This window comes from Phocoena sinus, chromosome X, assembly GCF_008692025.1.
Source record: "Phocoena sinus isolate mPhoSin1 chromosome X, mPhoSin1.pri, whole genome shotgun sequence".
Lineage (NCBI taxonomy): Eukaryota > Metazoa > Chordata > Mammalia > Artiodactyla > Phocoenidae > Phocoena > Phocoena sinus.
In genome coordinates this window covers 71770147-71792353 of record NC_045784.1, presented here as the reverse complement: position 1 = coordinate 71792353, position 22207 = coordinate 71770147, and the positions used below count along the sequence as shown (strand labels likewise).

The following is a 22207-nucleotide window of genomic DNA, read 5'->3' as shown; positions in this document are numbered from 1 at the left end:
TTTTTACAAAACTCTGTGCACTTATGTGTTCATTTCCCACACCACCTCCAATTCTAAGGATCTGAAGGGAAAATATTTTTTCTCAGTTTAATTTTCCAGGATGAGCTGCTTTTGTCATTAGCAGTAAGAAAATGATAGTTTTGGGGTGACCTATATGATTTTCTGAGATCAGGTGAGTACTTTGACTCAGTTTAGTATTTCTATTTGTCCAGAATCTTTTAAAGTGATCTATTTAATTATTTTCTGAGAGGATGAAAATAATTTAAAAGAATTCTCCACTAGGCTCTGATATGAGAGGGTGTTCACTTGGGTTTGAGTATTTGAGTAAATTATTACTATCTTTATAATTGTTGATAAGCTTTTCAGAATCTTATGTAGGAATTTTTTTCTTCCCTATTTGGCACTTAATTGGGGAAAACAGCCTATCTGCTTGTTTTTTCAAATTATAAATTTTATTTTTGAAATAAAGGTTTATCGTCCCAGAGAATTCTGAAAATGTTTTTGTTTTCATGCAGGTAAAAATGACTTAATTTATAGTAAATATCACTGAATACTGAGGTCCCTTATAGGAATGAATATTCTTATGCTTCATGCTAAATTAATCATAAGATGGTATGAATTGGAAGTAACCAGTAACTGAGGTAACAGAGGAAAGCAGTATTACCTTTTTCTACAGATAGTCCTGAGAGCCATTTTGTAGTAAAATTTCAGTATTCTGAAATTATCAGTATTCTGTCTTAATATTGGTTTGTGGACTCTTGCTGAATGTGCCTTTTCCTATATGCTAGTGAGGAATTCATTACCGTGTTTTTTTTTTTTCATTCCCCATAGTCTATATGTGCTTTTGAGTTAAGATGATAAATAGTGGTGCTGTTTATTGAAATCGGGAACCCTGGAGGAAAGCAGATTTATGTGTGTGTGTGGGGGAGATCACTAATTTGTTTTTGTATTGGTTATTTTTGAGACATGTGAGATGAGCAAGTGGAAATGTCAAATAGGCAGTTCATTATATGGATCAGGAGCTCAGAAGAGTAGTGTCTGAGTAAATGTTAGTCATGTCAGTAAATTAGCTATCTGGGGAAAGAATGAGGAGCGAGATGAGAAGGTGAGCCAAGTCCATTTCCTGAGGATATACAATGTTTCAAGGATACTGAAAAGAGCAAAGAAATTGGAGTAAAAGAAAATTAAAGTATGGTATCACAAAAACACAAATAGAAGACAGTGGTTGGTCAACTGTGACATGCTACAGCAAGGTCAAGTAAGATAAGGACATAATTGGTGATGAACCATCATTTATTTGGTTCTTGTTGAGATTTTAGAAGAAAGATGCTAGCCAAGTAAATAATGCAGGGTAAATTACTATTTAATAAGTTAATTTTAAAATTTACCTACAGTAAAATTCACTCTTTTTCACGTAAGGTTCTGAGCTTGGACAAATACGTAGAGTTGTGTAACCACCACCACAATCAAGGTATAGATTAGTCCCATCATTCCCCCCCGCCACCCCCCGTGATTCCCATTGGTGCCTACCCCTGGGCCTAACCTCTGACAACTGCTAATCCATTCTCCATGCCTTACAGTTTTACCTTTTCAAGAATGTCCTATAAATGGAATCATACAGTATGTAGCCTTTTGAGGCTGTTTTTTCCCATTTACTATATAATGTATTTGAGATTCACCCATGTTGTTGAATATATCAATAGATAATTCCTTTTCATTGCTGGATAGTATTCCGCCTTCCTGTCTCCCCTTCCCCTGGAAACCAGTGATATGAATTCTTTCCCTATAGCATTTTTCAGTGTCATATACATGTAATCATACAATATTTAGCCTTTTGGGTTTGGATTCTTTGTCAGCACAATGCATTTAAAATTTATCCATGTTGTTACAAGTATCAATAGTCTTTTCCTTTTTATTGAGTAGTATTCTATTCTTTCTCCACGTTGAAGGACATCTGGAATGTTTCCAAAAAAGTTATGAACAAAGCTGCTATACACATTCATGTATAGAGATTTTTATGTTAACATAAGTTTCCATTTATCGCAGGTAAATATTCTCTTACTGGTTTCCGACCTCCATGATTTCTCATAAGAAGTCTGCAGTTATTTAAGTTGATGTCTATGTAATGTGTTTTTCTCTCATTACTTTCAAAACTTCTTCCTTTTTTCTTTTGATTTAGAGTAGTTTAATTCAGGTATGTCTTGAGGTGGCTTTCTTTAATTTTATACTTTTTGGGTTTCACTGAGCTTCTTAAAACTGTAAATTTATAGTTTTCACCAAATTTGGGAAATTCTCAGCCTTTTTTAAAAAAAATAGCTTTATTGAAGCATAATTCACATACCACATAATTCACCCATTTAAAATGGACAACCTTGTGTATACTTAGTATACAGTTCACAAATATGTACAACTATCACCACAGTCAATTTTAGAACTTCTTTGTCACATCAAATAGAAAGTTTTTACTATAGTTTTAGCTATCACCCCCATCTCCCCATCCCCCAGCCCTAAGGAACCACTGATTTACCTTCTGTCTCTACAGACTTTCCTCTTAACATTTTATGTGAATTGAATTGCCATTATTTATTTAATTTTTTCTGTGATGTTAATGATATAGATTTTAGATCTTCTGATATTGTTCCACATGTCTCTAAGACTCTGTTCATTTGCTTTTAATAATTTTCATTCTCTTCTTCATATTGGTTAATTTCTATTGATCTGTCTTCATTTATGATTTCCTCTGCCATCTCCATTCTTTTATTGAGCCCATCCAGCATTTTAAAAATATTTCATACATTGTAATTTTTAGTTTTAAAGTTATTTACATTTGATTTTTTTATAATTTCTTTTTCTCTGTCTATAACTTTTAATCTTCCCATTCAAGTGTATTTATTTTCACCCAAAAGAGCATAGTTATAATAGCTGCTTAAAGTCCTTGTTAGCTATTTCAACATTGGAGTTGTCCTGGAATTGATACCTGCTGATTTTGATTGTTTCAGCAGACAGTCTGTGTGGTTAGGTTCAGACTCTCAAGTTTTATCTCTCCCTTTTGGATGTTGGTTCCAATGTTAAATATGTTTTCAGAGTGTTTGGGTCAGCACCCTGCATTTGCCACTTAGTGCCTGTGCTAAGTCAGTGGTTTAGTCTGAGACTTGAGCAGTGATTGATATTGCAGTTCCATTTTCAAAGCCTTTTTTAGACTTCTTTGGTTCTATTCCACACATGTGCAGTTTGCTGTTGAGGCCAGGACTGTGTCTGTTCATACACAGAATTAGGGAATATCCTTTTCCCATTTGATCTCCTCCATGATTTCCTCTACGGATTCTCCAGTTGACATGGACTTTTTATTCTTCTTCCTCTGACCAGAACTTTGAATTTCTTGCATAGTCTTAGCCTTTCATGCTGTTACATAGCTTTGCACTGTTGGGGCTGCCTGTTGGGGTGAAGTGAAGGAGAGAGTGAAAAAAACAACAACAGGGATTACCCCCCATACTATTCTTATATGAGCCTCTTTTTCTGGTTCCTCTGACCAGACAGAGAGGTTTTCTCATGAATGAGACTTGCCTTGGAGCAGGAATGGCAGTCAAAAAAGGGGAAAAAAGTGGGAAAGAAAGAAAACGTAGGGTTCTCATTATGCTCACCAGCTCAAAAGTGTGTCTTTTTCTGGTCCTCTGTTTAGGAAGTGGGATTTCTCTTGGAAATTTTGTTCATACAGGTGTTCCATGACTCAGTGTCTCCTTGGTTCAAAATCAAGAGATAAAGGTGAAAAATAAACCCAAGAAACTCACCGGAGTACTAGTTACTATTCAAATTTTGATTTCCCTTCCTAATCTGCTTGCTATTATTTAGTTTTCAGAGTCCTCAGGTAGTTGCTTTTTGTGTTTTGTCCAAAGTTTTTAGTTAATAATCAGAGGAGAGATAGTCTTATTCCATCTTGGCTGTCGTCAGAAGCTCTATTTAATTTACTTTTTTCTTTTCTCTTTCTTTTTTAATATTTAAAAAATTTTCTGTGGACTCATAAATAGACAGTGGTAAAACTTGTTTTTTAGACCATCTTGCTGTTGCTTAATTTTCAAACATTTTAGATCAGTGGTTGGCAGACTTTTTCTGTAAAGGGCCAAACAGTAAATATTTTAGGCTTTGCAGGCATAGGTTCTCTGTCACCTGTTCAACTCTGCTGTTGAAGTGAGAAAGCAGCCATAGATAACATGGAAACAAATGGATGTGTCTGTGTTCCAGTAAAATATTATTTATAAAAACAGTGGGCCAGATTTGGCCCATGGGCTACAGCCTGCAGACCCTTGATCTAAGTTCTCTATGCTCACTCATTCCTGAAGTATTGCTTGAAGAGTATTATTATACACTAAGCTTTGTATTTTGAAATAATTTTGTTTCCATGGCCATTTATATTTTTCTCCTATAGTTTATTATTTCTTCTGTAGAGTAACTCAAATTTTAATTGAACTGATCGAAAGGAAAGGAATTCACAACAGTGCAATTATATGAAATTCTTCCCATCCTAATTTGCTTTGAATATATTCTCACAATAAATTTCCTCTGTGGTATTTTTCCTGTCTCATATATATTTGGTTTGGGACAGTCCTAGTGAATGTATGCAGGTCATATGTTCAGTATATGTTCATTCACCATAGCAAAGCTCTAAACAATATGAAATGAAATACACAGCTCTGAAATTCAAGGATTTTCAAAGACAATCTGGAAATCATATTAATAATGTTCCTTTTTTAAGTACCTTCTATGTGTCCTTTGTCCTTTTGTGTTTCAGTAAGTGTGGATCTTGTTAAATTGTGAAGGGCAGTGCCTAGGGTTATATTTTTCTTAGTTACTACTCTTGTTCTGTTACTCTTGAACTTCAGTTTTTGAACAATATTTTTCAGGTGAATGGTCTTAAAATGGTTGATGAGCCAATGGAAGAGGGAGAAGCAGATTCTTGCCAAGTAAGTACCCATGTTAACTTATTAAGCTACATTTTTAGACTATAAGGAAAGAGAATAATATGAAAGGAGAAAATCTTCTATCAAAGAAATGTATTTAGGTAAGTTAATAAGCAAATTCAATTATTAATAAAATGGCAACAGTTCAAAATACAGGCCAGATTTTCTTGCCAGAAATTCTTATCCATAAAGTTTTTTTTTAACAACTTTATTGGGGCATAATTTGCATGCCATGAAATTTACGCATTTTAAATGTAATGGATGAAATTTTTATTACCAGTATATGAGTAACTGGATTATTTAAATATAGAATCCACTGAATTAAATAAGACTGTCTTCAACTTTAGGGTAGAAAGGAGATCTAACGAGAAAACATTTAACTAAAAGGATAAACCGAGGTCATTTAAAATCTATTTCCTGGCTTTCAAAAAGGATTGCATGTAAATTATTTCAGAAATTTCTAACTAGTTTAAAAGACTGCTTAGCTATTAGGTCATTCTATGCAAGGTCTGTAATCCTAGTCTCTCATTTTACAAGATCTAGTTATACAGAAGAGAGTTCTTAAGATTTTAGGGAGGGCCTGACTAAAGTAGACATCCCCATCGATATTGTTATTTTGATTATCATTTCTATAGATATTTTCATAGAATTGTAGATTTTGTTTAAACCTGGAAGGAGCCTCAGAGATAGTATTCTATAATACCTTAATTGTATAGATAAATCTACTGAGACCTGTAGAGGTTATTATGATTTATACTAGGCCATAAAACTGACAAGTAGCAGAATCAAGGCTTAATGACCCAGTGTGCCTCATGTTAGGTCAGTTGTGTATTGTGTAGATGCAAAGAAGTGGAAAATAAGGCAAGCACTGTTCTTTTCTTATTTAGTTGTGGATAAAATCATCCTTCATGTCTTTATTTTCCCCCTGAAACCGGTTAAAGTGAATTTTTCTCAGATAGGAACCAGCAGAGATTAAAATTGGGTTTGTCCAAGACTCTCCTTTGAAATGTCCTATGTAAAAATCAACTTTCTCTGCAGATACTGATGTTGTAACAATAATCTCAGTTCTGATTAACAAGATGGGAGGTAAAATGTTGTCATTTTAGCTTTTGTAATTTACATAATAACTTTTATGTTAATTTTGAATGTAATTAAATGTAAACTTCTATCAAAATCATCTAGAGCTTTATCTGCAGATCATATGCGCTAAGGCATAGTAATATTTATGTTGTTAGTTTATAAACAATAGAGTGTAAGGAAATACAAAGGCAATGGGGAAGTGTGCATTTCAGTATTAATAAATTAACAGGGAAATACCATGCCCCACAACACAGGAGGGAAAAAAATGTGTGTGTGTATGTATGTATGTGTACATGTGTAGCCAATGTAAACACATAGAAATATGCATAGGATTATTGCTAAATATTTACCTTTCTAACTTTAATTAAAAAAATGATGGTACAAAAGAACTTATTTACAAAACAGTGTCACAGATGTAGAAAACAAACTTATGTTTACCAAAGGGGAAGGGGGGAGGGATAAATTGGGAGATTGTGATTGACATATACACACTACTATATATAAAATAGATAACTAATAAGAACCTACTGTATAGCACAGGGAACTCTACTCGATACTCTGTAATGACCTATATGGGAAAAGAATCTAAAAAGTAGTCGATGTATGTATATGTATAACTGATTCACTTTGCTGTACAGCAGAAACTAACACAGCATTGTAAATCAACTATATTCCAATAAAAATTAATCTTAAAAAATAGGCCAAGAAGTACAGTTTTAATGGAAAGACAGTAAAAATGTAGTGCTCGATGTTAATGTGATTTACATTAGGCAGTCAACTTCAGTGTCTAGAAAGGGGAATCTAAAGTTTTGCAGAATAAGGAACCTAGAATCACTTCCAAGGATTTGATTTAATTTGTGGCCTGAGTTATTGGTCCTTAAAACATTATGTATTTCTGCTGTGTGAGAGTTCAGATATTCATTTTGTGTCAATTAAATGATCTGGGTGATAAGAAACACTAACCATATAAATTTTATTTTATTTTTTAATTTTTTTGCCTTGCCTCACCTGGCTCCTGAGTCTAGCCCATAACTGATCACAGGGCCATGGGAATACTTGGTGCTGCGTGGATTGGATTTGACCAAAATCCTGGGTAGAGAACAGGGGAAAAGTGGGTTCCCAAAGGAAATTCTGGGAGCTGTTTTACCAGATGAGTGATGCTCCCTACTCTCTCTGAGGGAGGCAGGACAGAGAGAGCACTGGATTGAGAGGAGGCCTGGGTTCCCATTCTGGTTCTGCTGTGGACTCACTGTGTGACCTTGAGCAAGTTACTTATTAACTTCTGTGGGCCTGGCTGTAAAATGAGGGGGTGAGGTGGGATGCTCTCTAAGGGACCTTCCAGCATCAACAAGCTTACCACTCGGGGGCCTTTCCCATCTGTTTAGTCCATCTGTTTTCTTGTGCCTCTAGATTCTAGTAGTAAGAATCTTTAGAAAACCCAGTGGGTTTTTTGTAGGGAAAGTTTTGGAGAGTAGGGCTAAGTTTGGGAACTGTAGCACGGCTAGAGAGGTTTAATTTTCCACATGAAGGACTGGGTTCATGGGAGAATTTAGGGCCTGAGCAAATGTCCAGGGACTACTAAGATTTAGGGCTTGTCTGCCATTGGGGTTAAACCTCACCCTGTGCCAGGTGTCAGGGCTTAGTGTGTGGCCAGAGTTGGGGTCATTGTGAGCGTTGGGGTTATTTTTTTTTTTAATTTTCGAATTTTACTTTATTCTTTTATACAGCAGGTCCTTATTACTCATCAATTTTATACACATCAGTGTATACATGTCGATCCCAATCGCCCAATTCATCACACACCCACACCCAAACCCTGCCGCTTTTCCCCCTTTGGTGTCCATATGTTTGTTTTCTACATCTGTGTCTCAATTTCTGCCCTGCAAACCGGTTCATCTGTACCATTTTTCTAGGTTCCACATATATGTGTTAATCTACGATATTTGTTTTTCTCTTTCTGACTTACTTCACTCTGTATAACAGTCTTTAGATCCATCCAATTCTCAACAAATCACCCGATTTCGTTCCTTTTTATGGCTGTGTAATATTCCATTGTCTATATGTACCACATTTTCTTTATCCATTCATCTGTCCATGTGCATTTAGGTTGCTTCCATGACCTGGCTATTGTAAATAGTGCTGCAATGAACATTAGGGTGCATGTGTCTTTTTGAATTATGGTTTTCTCTGGGTATATGCCCAGTAGTGGGATTGCTGGATCATATGGTAATGCTATTTTTAGTTTTATAAGGAACCTCCATACTGTGCTCCATAGTGGCTGTATCAATTTACATTCCCACCAACAGTGCAAGAGGGTTCCCTTTTCTCCACACCCTCTCCAGCATTTACTGTTTGTAGATTTTGATGATGACCATTCTGACCAGTGTGAGGTGATACCTTATTGTAGTTTTGATTTGTATTTCTCTAATAATTAGTGATGTTGAGCAACTTTTCATGTGCTTCTTGGCCATCTGTATGTCTTCTTTGGAAAAATATCTATTTAGGTCTTCTGCCCAGTTTTGGATTAGGTTTTTGTTTTTTTAATATCGAGCTGTTTATATATTTTGGAGATTAATCTTTGGTCCGTTCATTTGTTTGCAAATATTTTCTCCCATTCTGAGGGTTCTCTTTTCATCTTATTGTTTCCTTTTCTGTGCAAAAGCTTTGAAGTTCTATTAGGTCCCATTTGTTTATTTTTGTTTTTACTTTCATTACTGTAGGAGGTGGATCAGAAAAGATCTTGCTGTGATTTATGTCAGAGAGTGTTCTTCCTATGTTTTCCTCTAAGAGTTTTATAGTGTCTGGTCTTACATTTAGGTCTCTAATCCATTTTGAGTTTATTTTTGTGTATTGTGTTAGGGATTGTTCTAATTTCATTCTTTTACATGTAGCTGTCCAGTTTTCCCAGCACCACTTATTGAAGAGACGGTCTTTTCTCCATTGTATATCCTTGGCACCTTTGTCATAGATTAGTTGACCATAGGTGCGTGGGTTTATCTCTGGACTCTCTATCTTTTTCCATTGATCTGTATTTCTGTTTTTGTGCCAGTACCATATTGTCTTGATTACTGTAGCTTTGTAGTATAGTCTGAAGTCAGGGAGTCTGACTCCTCCAGCTCCGTTTTTTTCCCTCAAGACTGTTTTGGCTATTCGGGGTCTTCTGTGTCTCCATACAAATTTTAAGATTTTTTTGTCCTAGTTCCATAAAAAATGCCATTGGTAATTCGATAGCGATTGCATTGAATCTGTAGATTGCTTTGGGTAGTATAGTCATTTTCAAAATATTGATTCTTCCAATCCAAGAACATGGTATATCTCTCCATCTGTTGCTATCATCTTTCATTTCTTTCTTCAGTGTCTTATAGTTTTCTGCATACAGGTCTTTTGTCTCCCTAGGTAGGTTTATTCCAAGGTAGTTTATTATTTTTGTTGCTATGGTAAATAGGAGTGTTTCCTTAATTTCTCTTTCAGATTTTTCATCATTAATGTATAGGAATGCAAGAAATTTCTGTGCATTAATTTTGTATCCTGCAACTTTACCAAATTAATTGATTAGCTCTAGTAGTTTTCTGGTGGCATCTTTAGGATTCTCTATACATAGTATCATGTCATGTGCAAACAGTGACAGTTTTACTTCTTCTTTTCCAATTCGTGTTCCTTTCATTTCTTTTTCTTCTCTCATTGCCATGGCTAGGAATTCCAAAACTATGTTGAATAATAGTGGTGAGAGTGGACATCCTTGTCTTGTTCCTAATCTTAGAGGAAATGATTTCAGTTTTTCACCATTGAGAATGATGTTTGCTGTGGGTTTGTTGTATATTGCATTTATTATGTTGAATTAGGTTCCCTCTGTGCCACTTTCTGGAGAGTTTTTATCATAAATCCGTGTTGAATTTTGTCAAAAGCTTTTTCTGCATCTATTGAGATGATCATATGGTTTTTGTTCTTCAATTTGTTAATATGGTTTATCACACTGATTGATTTACATATATTGAAGAATCCTTGCATCCCTGGGATGAATCCCACTTGATCATGGTATATGATCCTTTAATGTGTTGTTGGAATCTGTCTGCTAGTATTTTATTGAGGATTTTTGCATCTATATTCATTAGTGATATCGGTCTGTAATTTTCTTTTTTTGTAGTATCTTTGTCTGGTTTTGGTATCAGCGTGATGGTGACCTCATAGAACGAGTATGGGAATGTTCCTTACTTTGCAATTTTTTGGAAGAGTTTGAGAAGGATGGGTGTTAGCTCTTGTCTAAATGTTTGATAGAATTCACGTGTGAAGCCATCTGGTCCTGGATTTTGTTTGTTGGAAGATTTTTAATCACAGTTTCAGTTTCATTACTTGTGATTGGTCTGTTCCTACTTTCTATTTCTTCCTGGTTCAGTCTTGGAAGGTTACACCTTTCTAAGTATTTGTCTATTTCTTCCAGGTTGTCCATTTTATTGGCATAGAGTTGCTTATAGTAGTCTCTTAGGATGCTTTGTATTTCTGCGGTGTCTGTTGTAACTTCTCCTTTTTCATTTCAAATTTTATTGATTTGAGTCCTCTCCCTCTTTTTCTTGTTGAGTCTGGCTAATGGTTTATCAATTTGGTTTATCTTCTCAAAGAACAAGCTTTTAGGTTTATTGATCTTTGCTATTGTTTTCTTTGTTTCCATTTCATTTATCTCTGCTCTGATCTCTATGATTTCTTTCTTTCTGCTAACTTTGGGTTTTATTTGTTCTTCTTTCTCTAGTTCTCTTAGGTGTAAGGTTAGATTGTTTGAGATTTTTCTTGTTTCTTGAGGTAGGCTTGTATAGTGATAAACTTCCCTCTTAGAACTGCTTTTGCTGCATCCCATAGGTTTGGGATCATCGTGTTTTCATCGTCATTTGTCTCTAGGTATCTTTTGATTTCCTCTTTGATTTCTTCAGCAATCTCTTGGTTATTTAGTAACATATTGTTTAACCTCCATATGTTTGTGTTTGTTTTTTTTCTCTGTAATTGATTTCTAATCTCATGGCATTGTGGTCAGAAAAGATGCTTAATATGATTTCAATTGTCTTAACTTTACTGAGGCTTGATTTGTGACCCAAGATGTGATCTATCCTGGAGAATGTTCTGTGCGCACTTGAGAAGAAAATGTAACCTGCTGTTTTTGGATGGAATGTCCTATAGATATCAATTAAATCTATCTCGTCTATTGTGTCATTTAAAGCTTCTGTTTCCGTATTTATTTTCATTTTGGGTGATCTGTCCATTGGTGTAAGGGAGGTGTTAAAGTCCCCTGCTATTACTGTGTTACTGTGAATATCCCCTTTTATAGCTGTTTGCAGTTGCCTTATGTATTGAGGTGCTCCTATGTTGGGTGCATATATATTTGTAATTGTTACATCCTCTTCTTGAATTGATCGCTTGATCATTATGTAGTGTCCTTCCTTGTCTCTTGTAACATTCTTTATTTTAATGTCTATTTTATCTTATATGAATATTGCTACTCAGCTTTCCTTTGATTTCCATTTGCATGGAATATCTTTTTCCATCCCCTCCCTTTTAGTCTGTATGTGTCCCTACGTCTGAAGTGGGTCTCTTGTAGACAGCATACAGATGGTTATTGTTTTTCTATCCATTAAGCCAGCCTGTGTCTTTTGGTTGGAGCATTTAATCCATTCATGTTTAATGTAATTATCGATATGTATGTTCCTATGACGATTTTCTTGTTTGTTGTGGGTTTGTTTTTGTAGGTCCTTTTCTTTTCTTGTGTTTCCCACTTAGAGAAGTTCCTTTAGCATTTGTTGTAGAGCTGGTTTGGTGGTGCTGAATTCTCTTAGCTTTTGCTTGTGTGTAAAGCTTTTGACTTCTCCATCGAATCTGAATGAGATCCTTGCCAGGTAGAGTAATGTTGGTTGTAGGTTCTTCCCTTTCATCACTTTAAGTATATCATGCCACTCCCCTCTGGCTTGTAGAGTTTGTGCTGAGAAATCAGCTGCTAACGTTATGGGAGTTACTTTGTATGAGTTTTGTTGTTTTTCCCTTGCTGCTTTCCATAAGTTTTCTTTGTCTTTAATATTTGCCAGTTTAATTACTATGTGTCTTGGTGTGTTTCTCCTTGGGTTCCTCCTGTATGGGACTCTCTGCATTTCCTGGACTTCGGTGGCTATTTGCTTTCCCATGTTAGGGAAGTTTTTGACTATAATCTATTCAAATATTTTCTCGGGTCCTTTCTCTCTCTCTTCTCCTTCTGGGACCACTATAATGCGAATGTTGTTGTGGTTAATTTTGTCACAGGGGTCTCTTAGGCTGTCTTCATTTCTTTTCATTCTTTTCTCTTTATTCTGTTCCACAGCAGTGAATTCCACCATTCTGTCTTCCAGGTCACTTATCTGTTCTTCTGTCTCAGTAATTCTTCTATTGCTTCCTTCTAGTGTAGTTTTCATTTCAGTTATTGTATTGTTCATCTCTGTTTGTTTGTTCTTTAATTCTTCTAGGTCTTTGTTAAACATTTCTTGCATCTTCTCGATCTTTGCCTCCATTGTTTTTCCGAGGTCCTGGATCATCTTCACTATCATTATTCTGAATTCATTTTCTGGAAGGTTGCCTATCTCCACTTCATTTAGTTGTTTTTCTGGAGTTTTATCTTGTTCCTTCATCTGGTACCTAGCCCTCTGCCTTTTCATCTTGTCTACCTTTCTGTGAATGTGGTTTTTCTTCCACAGGCTGCAGGTTTGTAGTTCTTCTTGTTTCTGCTGTCTGCCCTCTGGTGGATGAGGCTATCTAAAAGCCTTGTGCAAGTTTCCTGATGGGAGGGACTGGTGGTGGCTAGAGCTGACTGTTGCTTTCCTGGGCAGAGCTCAGTAAACCTTGAATCTACTTGACTGCTGATGGGTGGGTCTGGGTTCCCTCCCTGTTGGTTGTTTGGCCTGAGGCAACCCAACACTGGAGCCTCCCTGGGCTCTTTGGTGGGGCGAATGGCTGACTCTGGGAGGACTCACACCAAGGAATATTTCCCAGAGCTTCTGCTGCCAGTGTCCTTGTCCCCACGGTGAGCCACAGCCATCCCCCACCTCTGCAGGAGACCCTCCAACACTAGCAGTTTGGTGTGTTTCAGTGTCCCCTGGGGTCACTGCTCCTCCCCCTGGGTCCCGATGCACACACTACTTTCTGTGTGCCTTCCAAGAGTGGAGTCTCTGTTTCCCCCAGTCCTGTTGAAGTCCTGCAATCAAATCCCAGTAGCCTTCAAAGTCTGATTCTCTACAAATTCCTCCTCCTGTTGCTGGACCTCTAGGTTGGGAAGCCTGACATGGGGCTCAGATCCTTCAGTCCAGTGGGTGGACTTTTGTGGTATAAGTGTTCTCCAGTCTGTGAGTCACCAACCCACCAGTTATGGGATTTGATTTTACTGTGATTGCACCCCTCCTACCATCTCATTCTGGCTTCTCCTTTGTCTTTGGATGTGGGGTATCTTTTTTGCTGAGTTCCAGTGTCTTCGTGTTGATGATTGTCCAGCAGCTAGTTGTGATTCTGGTGTTCTCACAAGATGGAGTGAGAGCACGTTCTTTTACTCCCCCATCTTGGTTTCTAATCCTAAGTGTTTCTCAACCATATACATTTATCTTCCCCCTTTTTAATATTTTCATATATAGGATTTGTTTTATTTATTTATTTATTTTTTGTCGTGGTTGCCTATTCCAATGTGATGCTGGCAGCTGTGTGTTTTTTTGTGGGTGGCTTTGTTTTTTTTTATTTTTTTACATAATGGTCGATTGTAGAGACTGCTGTATGATGCATAGATTCTTTGAAACAGTATTCTTTAAATTTGAAGTTTACGTATTGCCTATCCTGGCCTGATGCTGCTTTATGATTGAGTGTTTTAGATAACCAGTCTGCTCCATTGAAATTATTGTCACTTTAGACTTTCATGGCCATTTGATTTCCTCAATTAAAACAAGCAAAATTAAAGAAAATGCTTCCCACACTCCATATATATAATATATGATTGGCAAAGCTGAATTATAGTTAATACAATTTTAATATGTCTAGATTTGTTATGAGGAATTTGTCCATCTCCCTGAAGGCTGGAGACAGCCTTCACATTTGGTAAGCATTCAGTAATAGGTCACTGATAAAACATACCTGATATCATATTTCACCATTTGGTCCCATAATTCTCCAAACACTCTCCAGGTTAGAAAAAATACATTATGATTTTTCATTAGTAGATAACTGAAATGATTTAATTTTTTACATTGTCAAAATAAGCATAGGTATCATATTTGGTAGCTTATGACCCATTTATATTTAATTTTGTGTGTGTGTGTGTGTGTGTGTGTGTGTGTGTATGTGTGTTGCAAAGAGTGGCTGTATCTTTTTTTAACAACTTTATTGAAGTATAATTGCTTTACAATGGTGTATTAGTTTCTGCTTTATAACAAACTGAATCAGCTGTACATATACATATATCCCCATGTCTCCTCCCTCTTGTATCTTCCTCCCACCCTCCCTATCCCAGCCTTCTAGGTGGTCACAAAGCACTGAGCTGATCTCCCTGTGCTATGTAGCTGCTTCCCACTACCTATCTTGTTTACATTTGATAGTATATATATATATATATATATATATATATATATATATATATGTCCATGCCACTCTCTCACTTCGTTTCAGCTTACCCTTCCACCTCCCCATGTCCTCAAGTACATTCACTACATCTGTGTCTTTATTCCTGTCCGGACTCTATGTTTTTCAGAACCATTTTTTTTTTTTTTTAGATTCCATATATATGTGTAAACATAAGGTATTTGTTTTTCTCTTTCTGACTTCACTCTTCATGACAGACTCTAGGTCCATCCACCTCACTACAAATAACTCAATTTCATTTCTCTTTTTGGCTGAGTAATATTCTATTGTATATATGTGCCACATCTTCTTAATCCAGTCATCTGTTGATGGACACTTAGGTTGCTAACATGTCCTGGCTATTGTAAATAGAGCTGCAATGAACACTGTGATACATGACATTTTTTGAATTATGATTTTCTCAGGGTATATGCCCAGTAGTGGGATTGCTGGGTCGTATGGTAGTTCTATTTTTAGATTTTTAAGGAACTTCCATACTGTTCTCCATAGTGGCTGTATCAATTTACATTCCCATCAACAGTGCAAGATGGTTCCCTTTTCTCCACATCCTCTCCAGCATTTATTATTTGTAGAGCTTTTGATGATGGACATTTGACTGGTGTGAGGTGATACCTCATTGTAGTTTTGATTTGCATTTCTCTACTGACTAGTGATGTTGAGCATCCGTTCATGTGTTTGTTGATAATCTGTATATGTTCTTTGGAGAAATGTCTATTTAGGTCTTCAATCAATTTTTGGATTGGGTTGTTTGTTTTCTTGATATTGAGCTACATGTGCTGCTTGTAAATTTTTGAGATTACTAATTTGTCTGTTGCTTCATTTGCCAATATTTTCTCCCATTCTGAGGGTTGACTTTTTGTCTTGTTTATGTTTTCCTTTACTGTGCAAAAGCTTTTAAGTTTCATTAAGTACCATTTGTTTACTTTTGTTTTTATTTCCATTTCTCTAGGAGTTGGGTTGAAAAGGATCTTGCTGTGATTTATGTCAGAGAGTGTTCTGCCTATGTTTTCCTCTAAGAGTTTAATAGTGTCTGGTCTTACATTTAGGTCTTTAATACATTTTGAGTTTATTTTTGTGTATGGTGGTAGGGAGTGTTCTAATTTCATTCTTTTATATACAACTGTCCAGTTTTCCCAGCACCACTTATTGAAGAGGCTGTCTATTCTTCATTGGATATTCTTGCCTCCTTTTTCAAAAATAAGGTTACCATATGTGACTGGGTTTATCTCTGGGCTTTCTATCCTGTTCCATTGATCTATATTTCTGTTTTTGTGCCAGTACCATACTGTCTTGATTACTGTAGCTTTGCAATATAGTCTAAAGTCTGGGAGCCTGATTCCTCCAGCTCCGTTTTTCTTTCTCAAGATTGCTTTTGCTATTTTGGGTTTTTTGTGTTTGCATACAAATTGTGGAATTTTTATTTTTTTATTTTTTTTTGCGGTATGCAGACCTCTCACTGCTGCGGCCTCTCCCCTTGCAGAGCACAGGCTCCAAACACGCAGGCCCAGCGGCCATGGCTCACGGGCCCAGCCGCTCTGCGGCATGTGGGATCCTACCGGACCGGGGCACGAACCCCTGTCGCCTGCATCGGCAGGTGGACTCTCAACCACTGCGCCACCAGGGAAGCCCCAAATTATGGAATTTTTTGTTCTACTTCTGTGAAAAATGCCATTGGTAGTTTGATAGGGATTACATTGAATCTGTAGATTGCTTTGGGTAGTACAATCATTTCCACAATATTGATTCTCCTAATCCAAGAACGTGGTATATCTCTCCATCTGTTTGTGTCATCTTTAAGTTGTTTTATCATTATCCTATAGTTTTCTAAATAGAGGTCTCTTGTCTCCTTACGTAGGTTTATTCCTAGCTATTTTATTCTTTTTGTTGCAATGGTAAATGGGAGTGTTTCCTTAATTTCTCTTTCAGGTTTTTCATCATGAATGTGTAGGAATGCAAGAGATTTCTGTGCATTAATTTTGTATCCTGCTACTTTACCAAATTCATTGATTAGGCCTAGTAGGTTTCTGGAGCACCTTTAGGATTCTCTATGTATAGTATCATGTCATCTTCAAACAGTGACAGTTTTTCTTCTGCTTTTCTGATTTGGATTCCTTTTATTTCTTTTTCTTGTCTGATCACTGTGGCTAAAACTTCCAAAACTATGTTAATTAATAGTGGTGAGAGTGGACAACCTTGTCTTTTTCCTGATCTTAGCAGAAACGGTTTCAGTTTTTGACCATTGAGAATGATGTTGGCTGTGGGTTTGTCATATATGGCCTTTATTATGTTGAGGTAAGTTCCCTCTATGCCTACTTTCTGTGGGGTTCTTATCATAAACGGGTGTTGAATTTTGTCCAAAGCTTTTTTTCCATCTATTGAGATGGTCATATGGTTTTTCTCCTTGAATTAGTTAATATGTTGTATCACATTGATTGATTTGAATATGTTGTAGAATCCTTGCATTCCTGGGATACACCCCACTTGATCATGGTGTATGATCCTCTTAATGTGCTGGGAATTCTGTTTGCTAGTATTTTGCTGAGGATTTTTGCATCTATGTTCATCAGTATTATTGGCCTTTAGTTTTCTTTCTTTGTGACATCTTTTTCTGGTTTTGTTATCAGGGTGATGGTGGCCTCCTAGAATGAGTTTGGGAGTGTTCCTCCCTCTGGTATATTTTGGAAGATTTTGAGAAGGATAGGTTTTAGCTGTTCTCTAAATGTTTGATAGAATTTGCTTGTGAAGCCATCTGGTCCTGGGATTTTGTTTCTTGGAAGGTTTTTAATCACAGTCTCAATTTCAGTGCTTGTGATTGGTCTGTTCATATTTTCTATTTCTTCCTGGTTCAGTCTCAGAAGGTTGTGCTTTTTAAAAATTTGTCCATTTCTTCCAGGTTGTCCATTTTATTTGCATAGAGTTGCTTGTAGTAATCTCTCATGCTCCTTTGTATTTGTGCCATGGCAGTTGTTACTTCTCGTTTTTTATTTCTAATTGTATTGATTTGAGTCTTCTCCCTTTTTTTCTTGATGAGTCTGGATAATGGTTTATCAATTTTGTTTATCTTCTCAAAGAACCAGCATTTAGTTTTATTAATCTTTGCTATTGTTTCCTTCATTTCTTTTTCACTTATTTCTGATGTGATCTTTATGATTTCTTTCCTTCTGCTAACTTTGGGTTTTTTTTTTCTCCTTTCTCTAGTTGCTTTAGGTGTAATGTTTGGTTGTTTATTTGAAATGTTTCTTTTTTCTTGAGGTAGGATTGTATTGCTGTAAACTTTCCTCTTAGAACTGCTTTTGGTGAATCCCATAGGTTTTGGGTCATCCTGTTTTCATTGTCAATTGTTTCTAGGTATTTTTTTTTCCTCTTTGATTTCTTCAGTGATCTCTTGGTTATTTAGTAGTGCATTGTTTGGCTTCCATGTGTTTGTATTTTTTACAGTTTTTTTCGTGCAATTGATCCTAGTCTCATAGTGTTATGGTAGGAAAAAATACTTGATACAAATTCAATTTTCTTTAATTTACCAAGGCTTTATTTGTGACCCAAGATATGATCTATCTTGGAGAATGTTCCATGAGTACTTGAGAAGAAAGTGTATTCTCTTGTTTTTGGATAAAATGTCATATATATATATATATATATATATATATATATATATATCAATTAAGTCCATCTTGTATAATGTATAATTCAAAACTTGTGTTTCCTTATTTTTTTCATTTTGGATGATCTGTCCATTGGTGAAAGTGGGGTGTTAAAGTCCCCTTCTATGCTTGTGTTATTGTCACTTTCCCCATTTAAGGCTCTTAGCATTTTTCTTATGTATTGAGGTGCTCCTATGTTGGGTGCATAAATATTTACAATCGTTATATCTTCTTCTTGGATTGATCCCTTGATCATTAGGTAGTGTCCTTCTTTGTCTCTTGTAATAGTCTTTATTTTAAAGTCCAGTTTTTCTGACATGAGAATTGCTACACTAGCTTTCTTTTGATTTCCATCTGCATGGAGTAACTTTTTCCATCTCTTCACTTTTAGTCTGTATGTGTCCCTAGATCTAAAGTGGGTCTCTTGTAGACAGCATACATACGGGTCTTGTTTTTTATCCACTTGTCCAGTTTATGTCTTTTGGTTGGAGCATTTAATCCATTTACGTTTAAGGTAGTTACCAATATGTATGTTCCTATTACCATTTTCTTAATTGTTTTGGTTTGTTATTGTCGGTCTTTTCCTTCTGTTATGTTTCCTGCCTAGAGAAGTTCCTTTAGCATTTGCTGTAAAGCTGGTTTGGTGCTGCTGAATTCTCTTAGCTTTTGCTTGTTTGTCAAAGTTTTAATTTTTCCTTCGAATCTTAATGAGAACCTTGCTGGGTAATCTTGGTTTATGTTTTTCCCTTTCATCACTTTAAATATGTCCTGACTTTCCCTTCTGCCTTGAAGAGTTCCTGCTGAAAGTTCAGTTGCTAACCTTATGGGGATTCCCTTGTATGTTACTTTTTGTTTTTCTTTTGCTGCTTTTAATATGTTTTCTTTGTATTTAATTTTTGATACTTTGTTTAATATGTGTGTTGGCTTGTTTCTCCTTAGATTTATCCTGTATGGGACTCTCTGCACTTCCTGGACTTGACTGACTATTTCCTTTCCCATTTTAAGGAAGTTTTCAACTATAATCTCTTCAAATAATTTCTCAGTATCTTTCTTTTTCTCTTCTTCTTCTGGGACCCCGATAATTAGAATGTTGGTGCATTTAATGTTGTCCCAGAGGTCTCTGAGACTGTCCTCAATTATTTTTATTATTTTTTTCCTTTGTTTGCTCTGCAGTAGTTATTTCCACTGTTTTATCTTCCAAGTCACTTATCCGTTCTTCTGCCTCAGTTACTCTGCTGTCAATTTCTTCTAGAGAATTTTAAATTTCATTTATTGTGTTGCTCATCATTGTTTGTTTGCTCTTTAGTTCTTCTCAGTTCTTTCTAAACGTTTCTTGTAGCTTCTCCATTCTATTTCTAAGATTTTGGATCATCTTTTCTATCATTACTCTGTTTTTTTTCCAGATAGACTATTTCCTCTTCATTTGTTTGGTCTGGTGGGTTTTTACCTTGCTCCTTCATCTGCTGTGTATTTCAGTGTCTTCTCATTTTGCTTACCTTACTGTGTTTGGGGTCTCCTTTTCGCAGACTGCATGTTCGTAGGTCCCTTTGTTTTTGGTGTCTGCTCCTAGTGGCTAAGGTTGGTTCAGTGGGTTGTGTAGGCTCCCTGGTGGAGGGGACTGGTGCCTGTGTTATGCTGCATGTGGCTGGATCTTGTCTTTCTTGTGGGAAGGACCATGTCCGGTGGTTTATTTTTGGGGTGTCTGTAACCTTATTTTGATTTTAGGCAGCCTCTCTGCTAATGGGTGTGGGTTTGTTCCTGTCTTGCTAGTTGTTTTGCATAGCTTGTCCAGCACTGTAGCTTGCTGGTCATTGAGTAGAACTGGGTCTTAGCATTGAGATGGAGATCTCTGGGAGAGCTTTCACCATTTGATATTACATAGACCTGGGAGGTTTCTGGTGGACCAATGTCCTGCAATTGGCTCTCCACCTCAGACTCACAGGCCTGACACCTGGCTGGAGCACCAAGACCCTGTCAGCCACACGGCTCAGAAGAAAATGGAGAAAAAAGAAAGAAAGAAAGAAAAACATACAATATAATACAATACGATAAAGTTATTAAAATAAAAATTTTAAATAATAATTAAAAGAAATGTAAAACATAATAAAAAAATGGACAGACAGAACCCTTGGACAAATGGTTAAAGCAAAGGTATACAGAGAAAATCACACAAAGAAGCATACACATACACCATCACAAAAAGGGAAAAAGGAAAAAAAATAGCTATATATGAAAACATTTTAAAAGGAAGAGAGCAACCAAATCAATAACCAAATCTACCAATGATAATAAACTCTAAATACTAAACTAAGATAAACATAAAACCAGAAACAAATTAGATGCAGAAAGCAAACCCCAAGTCTACAGTTGCTCCGAAAGTCCACTGCCTCAATTTTAGGATGATTTGTTGTCTATTCAGGTATCCCAGAGATGCAGGGTACATCAAGTTGATTGTGGAGATTTAATCTGCTGCTCCTGAGGCTGCTGGGAGAAATTTCCCTTTCTCTTCTTTGTTCACACAGCTCCTGGGGTTCAGCTTTGGATTTGGCCCTGCCTCTGTATGTAGGTCCACTGAGGGCATCTATTCTTCTCTCAGACAGGATGGGGTTAAAGTACCAGGTGATTAGGGGCTCTGGCTCACACAGGTCGGGGGAAAGGCGGGGTGTGGAATGCAGGGTGAGCCTGCGGAGGCAGAGGCTGGAGTAACGTTGCAACAGCCTGAGATGTGCTGTGTGTTCTCCCAGGGAAGTTGTTCCTGGCTTATGGGATCCTGGCAGTGACGGGCTGCACATGCTTCTGGGAGGTGAAGTGTGGATAGTGACCTGTGCTTGCACACAGGCTTCTTGGTGGCTGCAGCAGCAGCCTTAGTGTGTCATGCCTGTCTCTGGTGTCTGCAGTGATAGCCGTGGCTTACGCCCATCTCTGGAGATCATTTAGGTGGTACTCTGAATCCCCTCTTCTCTCGCACCCCGAAACAATGGTCTCTTGCCTCTTAGGCAGTTCCAGACTTTTTCCCGGTCTCCCTCCTGGCAAGCTGTGGCACACTAGCCACTTCAGGGTGTGTTCACGCAGCCAACCACAGTCATCTCCCTGGGATCTGACCTCGGAAGCTGGAGCCTCAGCTTCCAGCCCCCACCCGTCCAGGCAGGTGAGCAGAGAAGCCTCTCAGGCTGGTGAGTACTGGTCGGCACTGATCCTCTGTACAGGAATCTCTCTGCTTTGCCCTCTGCACCCCTGTTGCTGCACTCTCCGCCATGGCTCTGAAGCTTCCCCCCCATCACACCCTGTCTCTGCCAGTGAAGGAGCTTCCTATTGTGTGGAAACTTTTCCTCCTTCACAGCTCCCTCCCAGAGGTGCAGGTCCTGTCCCTATTCTTTTGTCTCTGTTTTTTCTTTTGCCCTTCCCAGGTATGTGGGGAGTTTCTTGCCTTTTGGGAAATCTGCGGTCTCCTGCCAGCATTCAGTAGGTGTTCTGTAGGAGTTGTTCCACATGTAGATGTATTTCTGATGTATTTGTGGGGAGGAAGGTGATTTCCATGTCTTACTCCTCCACCATCTTGAAGGTCTCCCGTATATTTACTTTTAAAGTTTGTATGGAATGGTTATCATTCCCTGAAATAAAATACATATTTTTAATGCTACCAGTGTTTTAGAAATTTTAAAAGAAGATTTTGTATATTTTATTAGCACAAGGTCAGCAATATTTTAGTCTCTAATTTGATTTATATTTTTATTATCCAGAAATGTAAATGTAACTTTTAACTGAAAATATATATTCAAAAAATAAAACTGATTTCCTGACATTTTTAAGCCATCAGTTTCGAATTTTAGAAACCATTCTTGATGTGTATCTCTCATAAGAATCTTTTAAAAAATAGTCTCACAAGGGTGTTTTACTTAAACTTTT

The 22207-nt window shown here is 36.9% G+C and overlaps 1 protein-coding gene across 1 annotated transcript in view; it reads left to right on the top strand.

Moving 5' to 3' along the window:
- Positions 1–4904: 4904 nt before the first annotated feature.
- Positions 4905–22207, top strand: part of RPS6KA6 (ribosomal protein S6 kinase A6) — a 135502-nt gene continuing 118199 nt past the window's right edge. Inside the window, exon 1 of the mRNA XM_032620969.1 lies at positions 4905–4958. Coding sequence (XP_032476860.1) covers positions 4914–4958 — 45 coding nt within the window. The 5' untranslated portion in view covers positions 4905–4913. The remainder of the gene's footprint in view (positions 4959–22207) is intronic.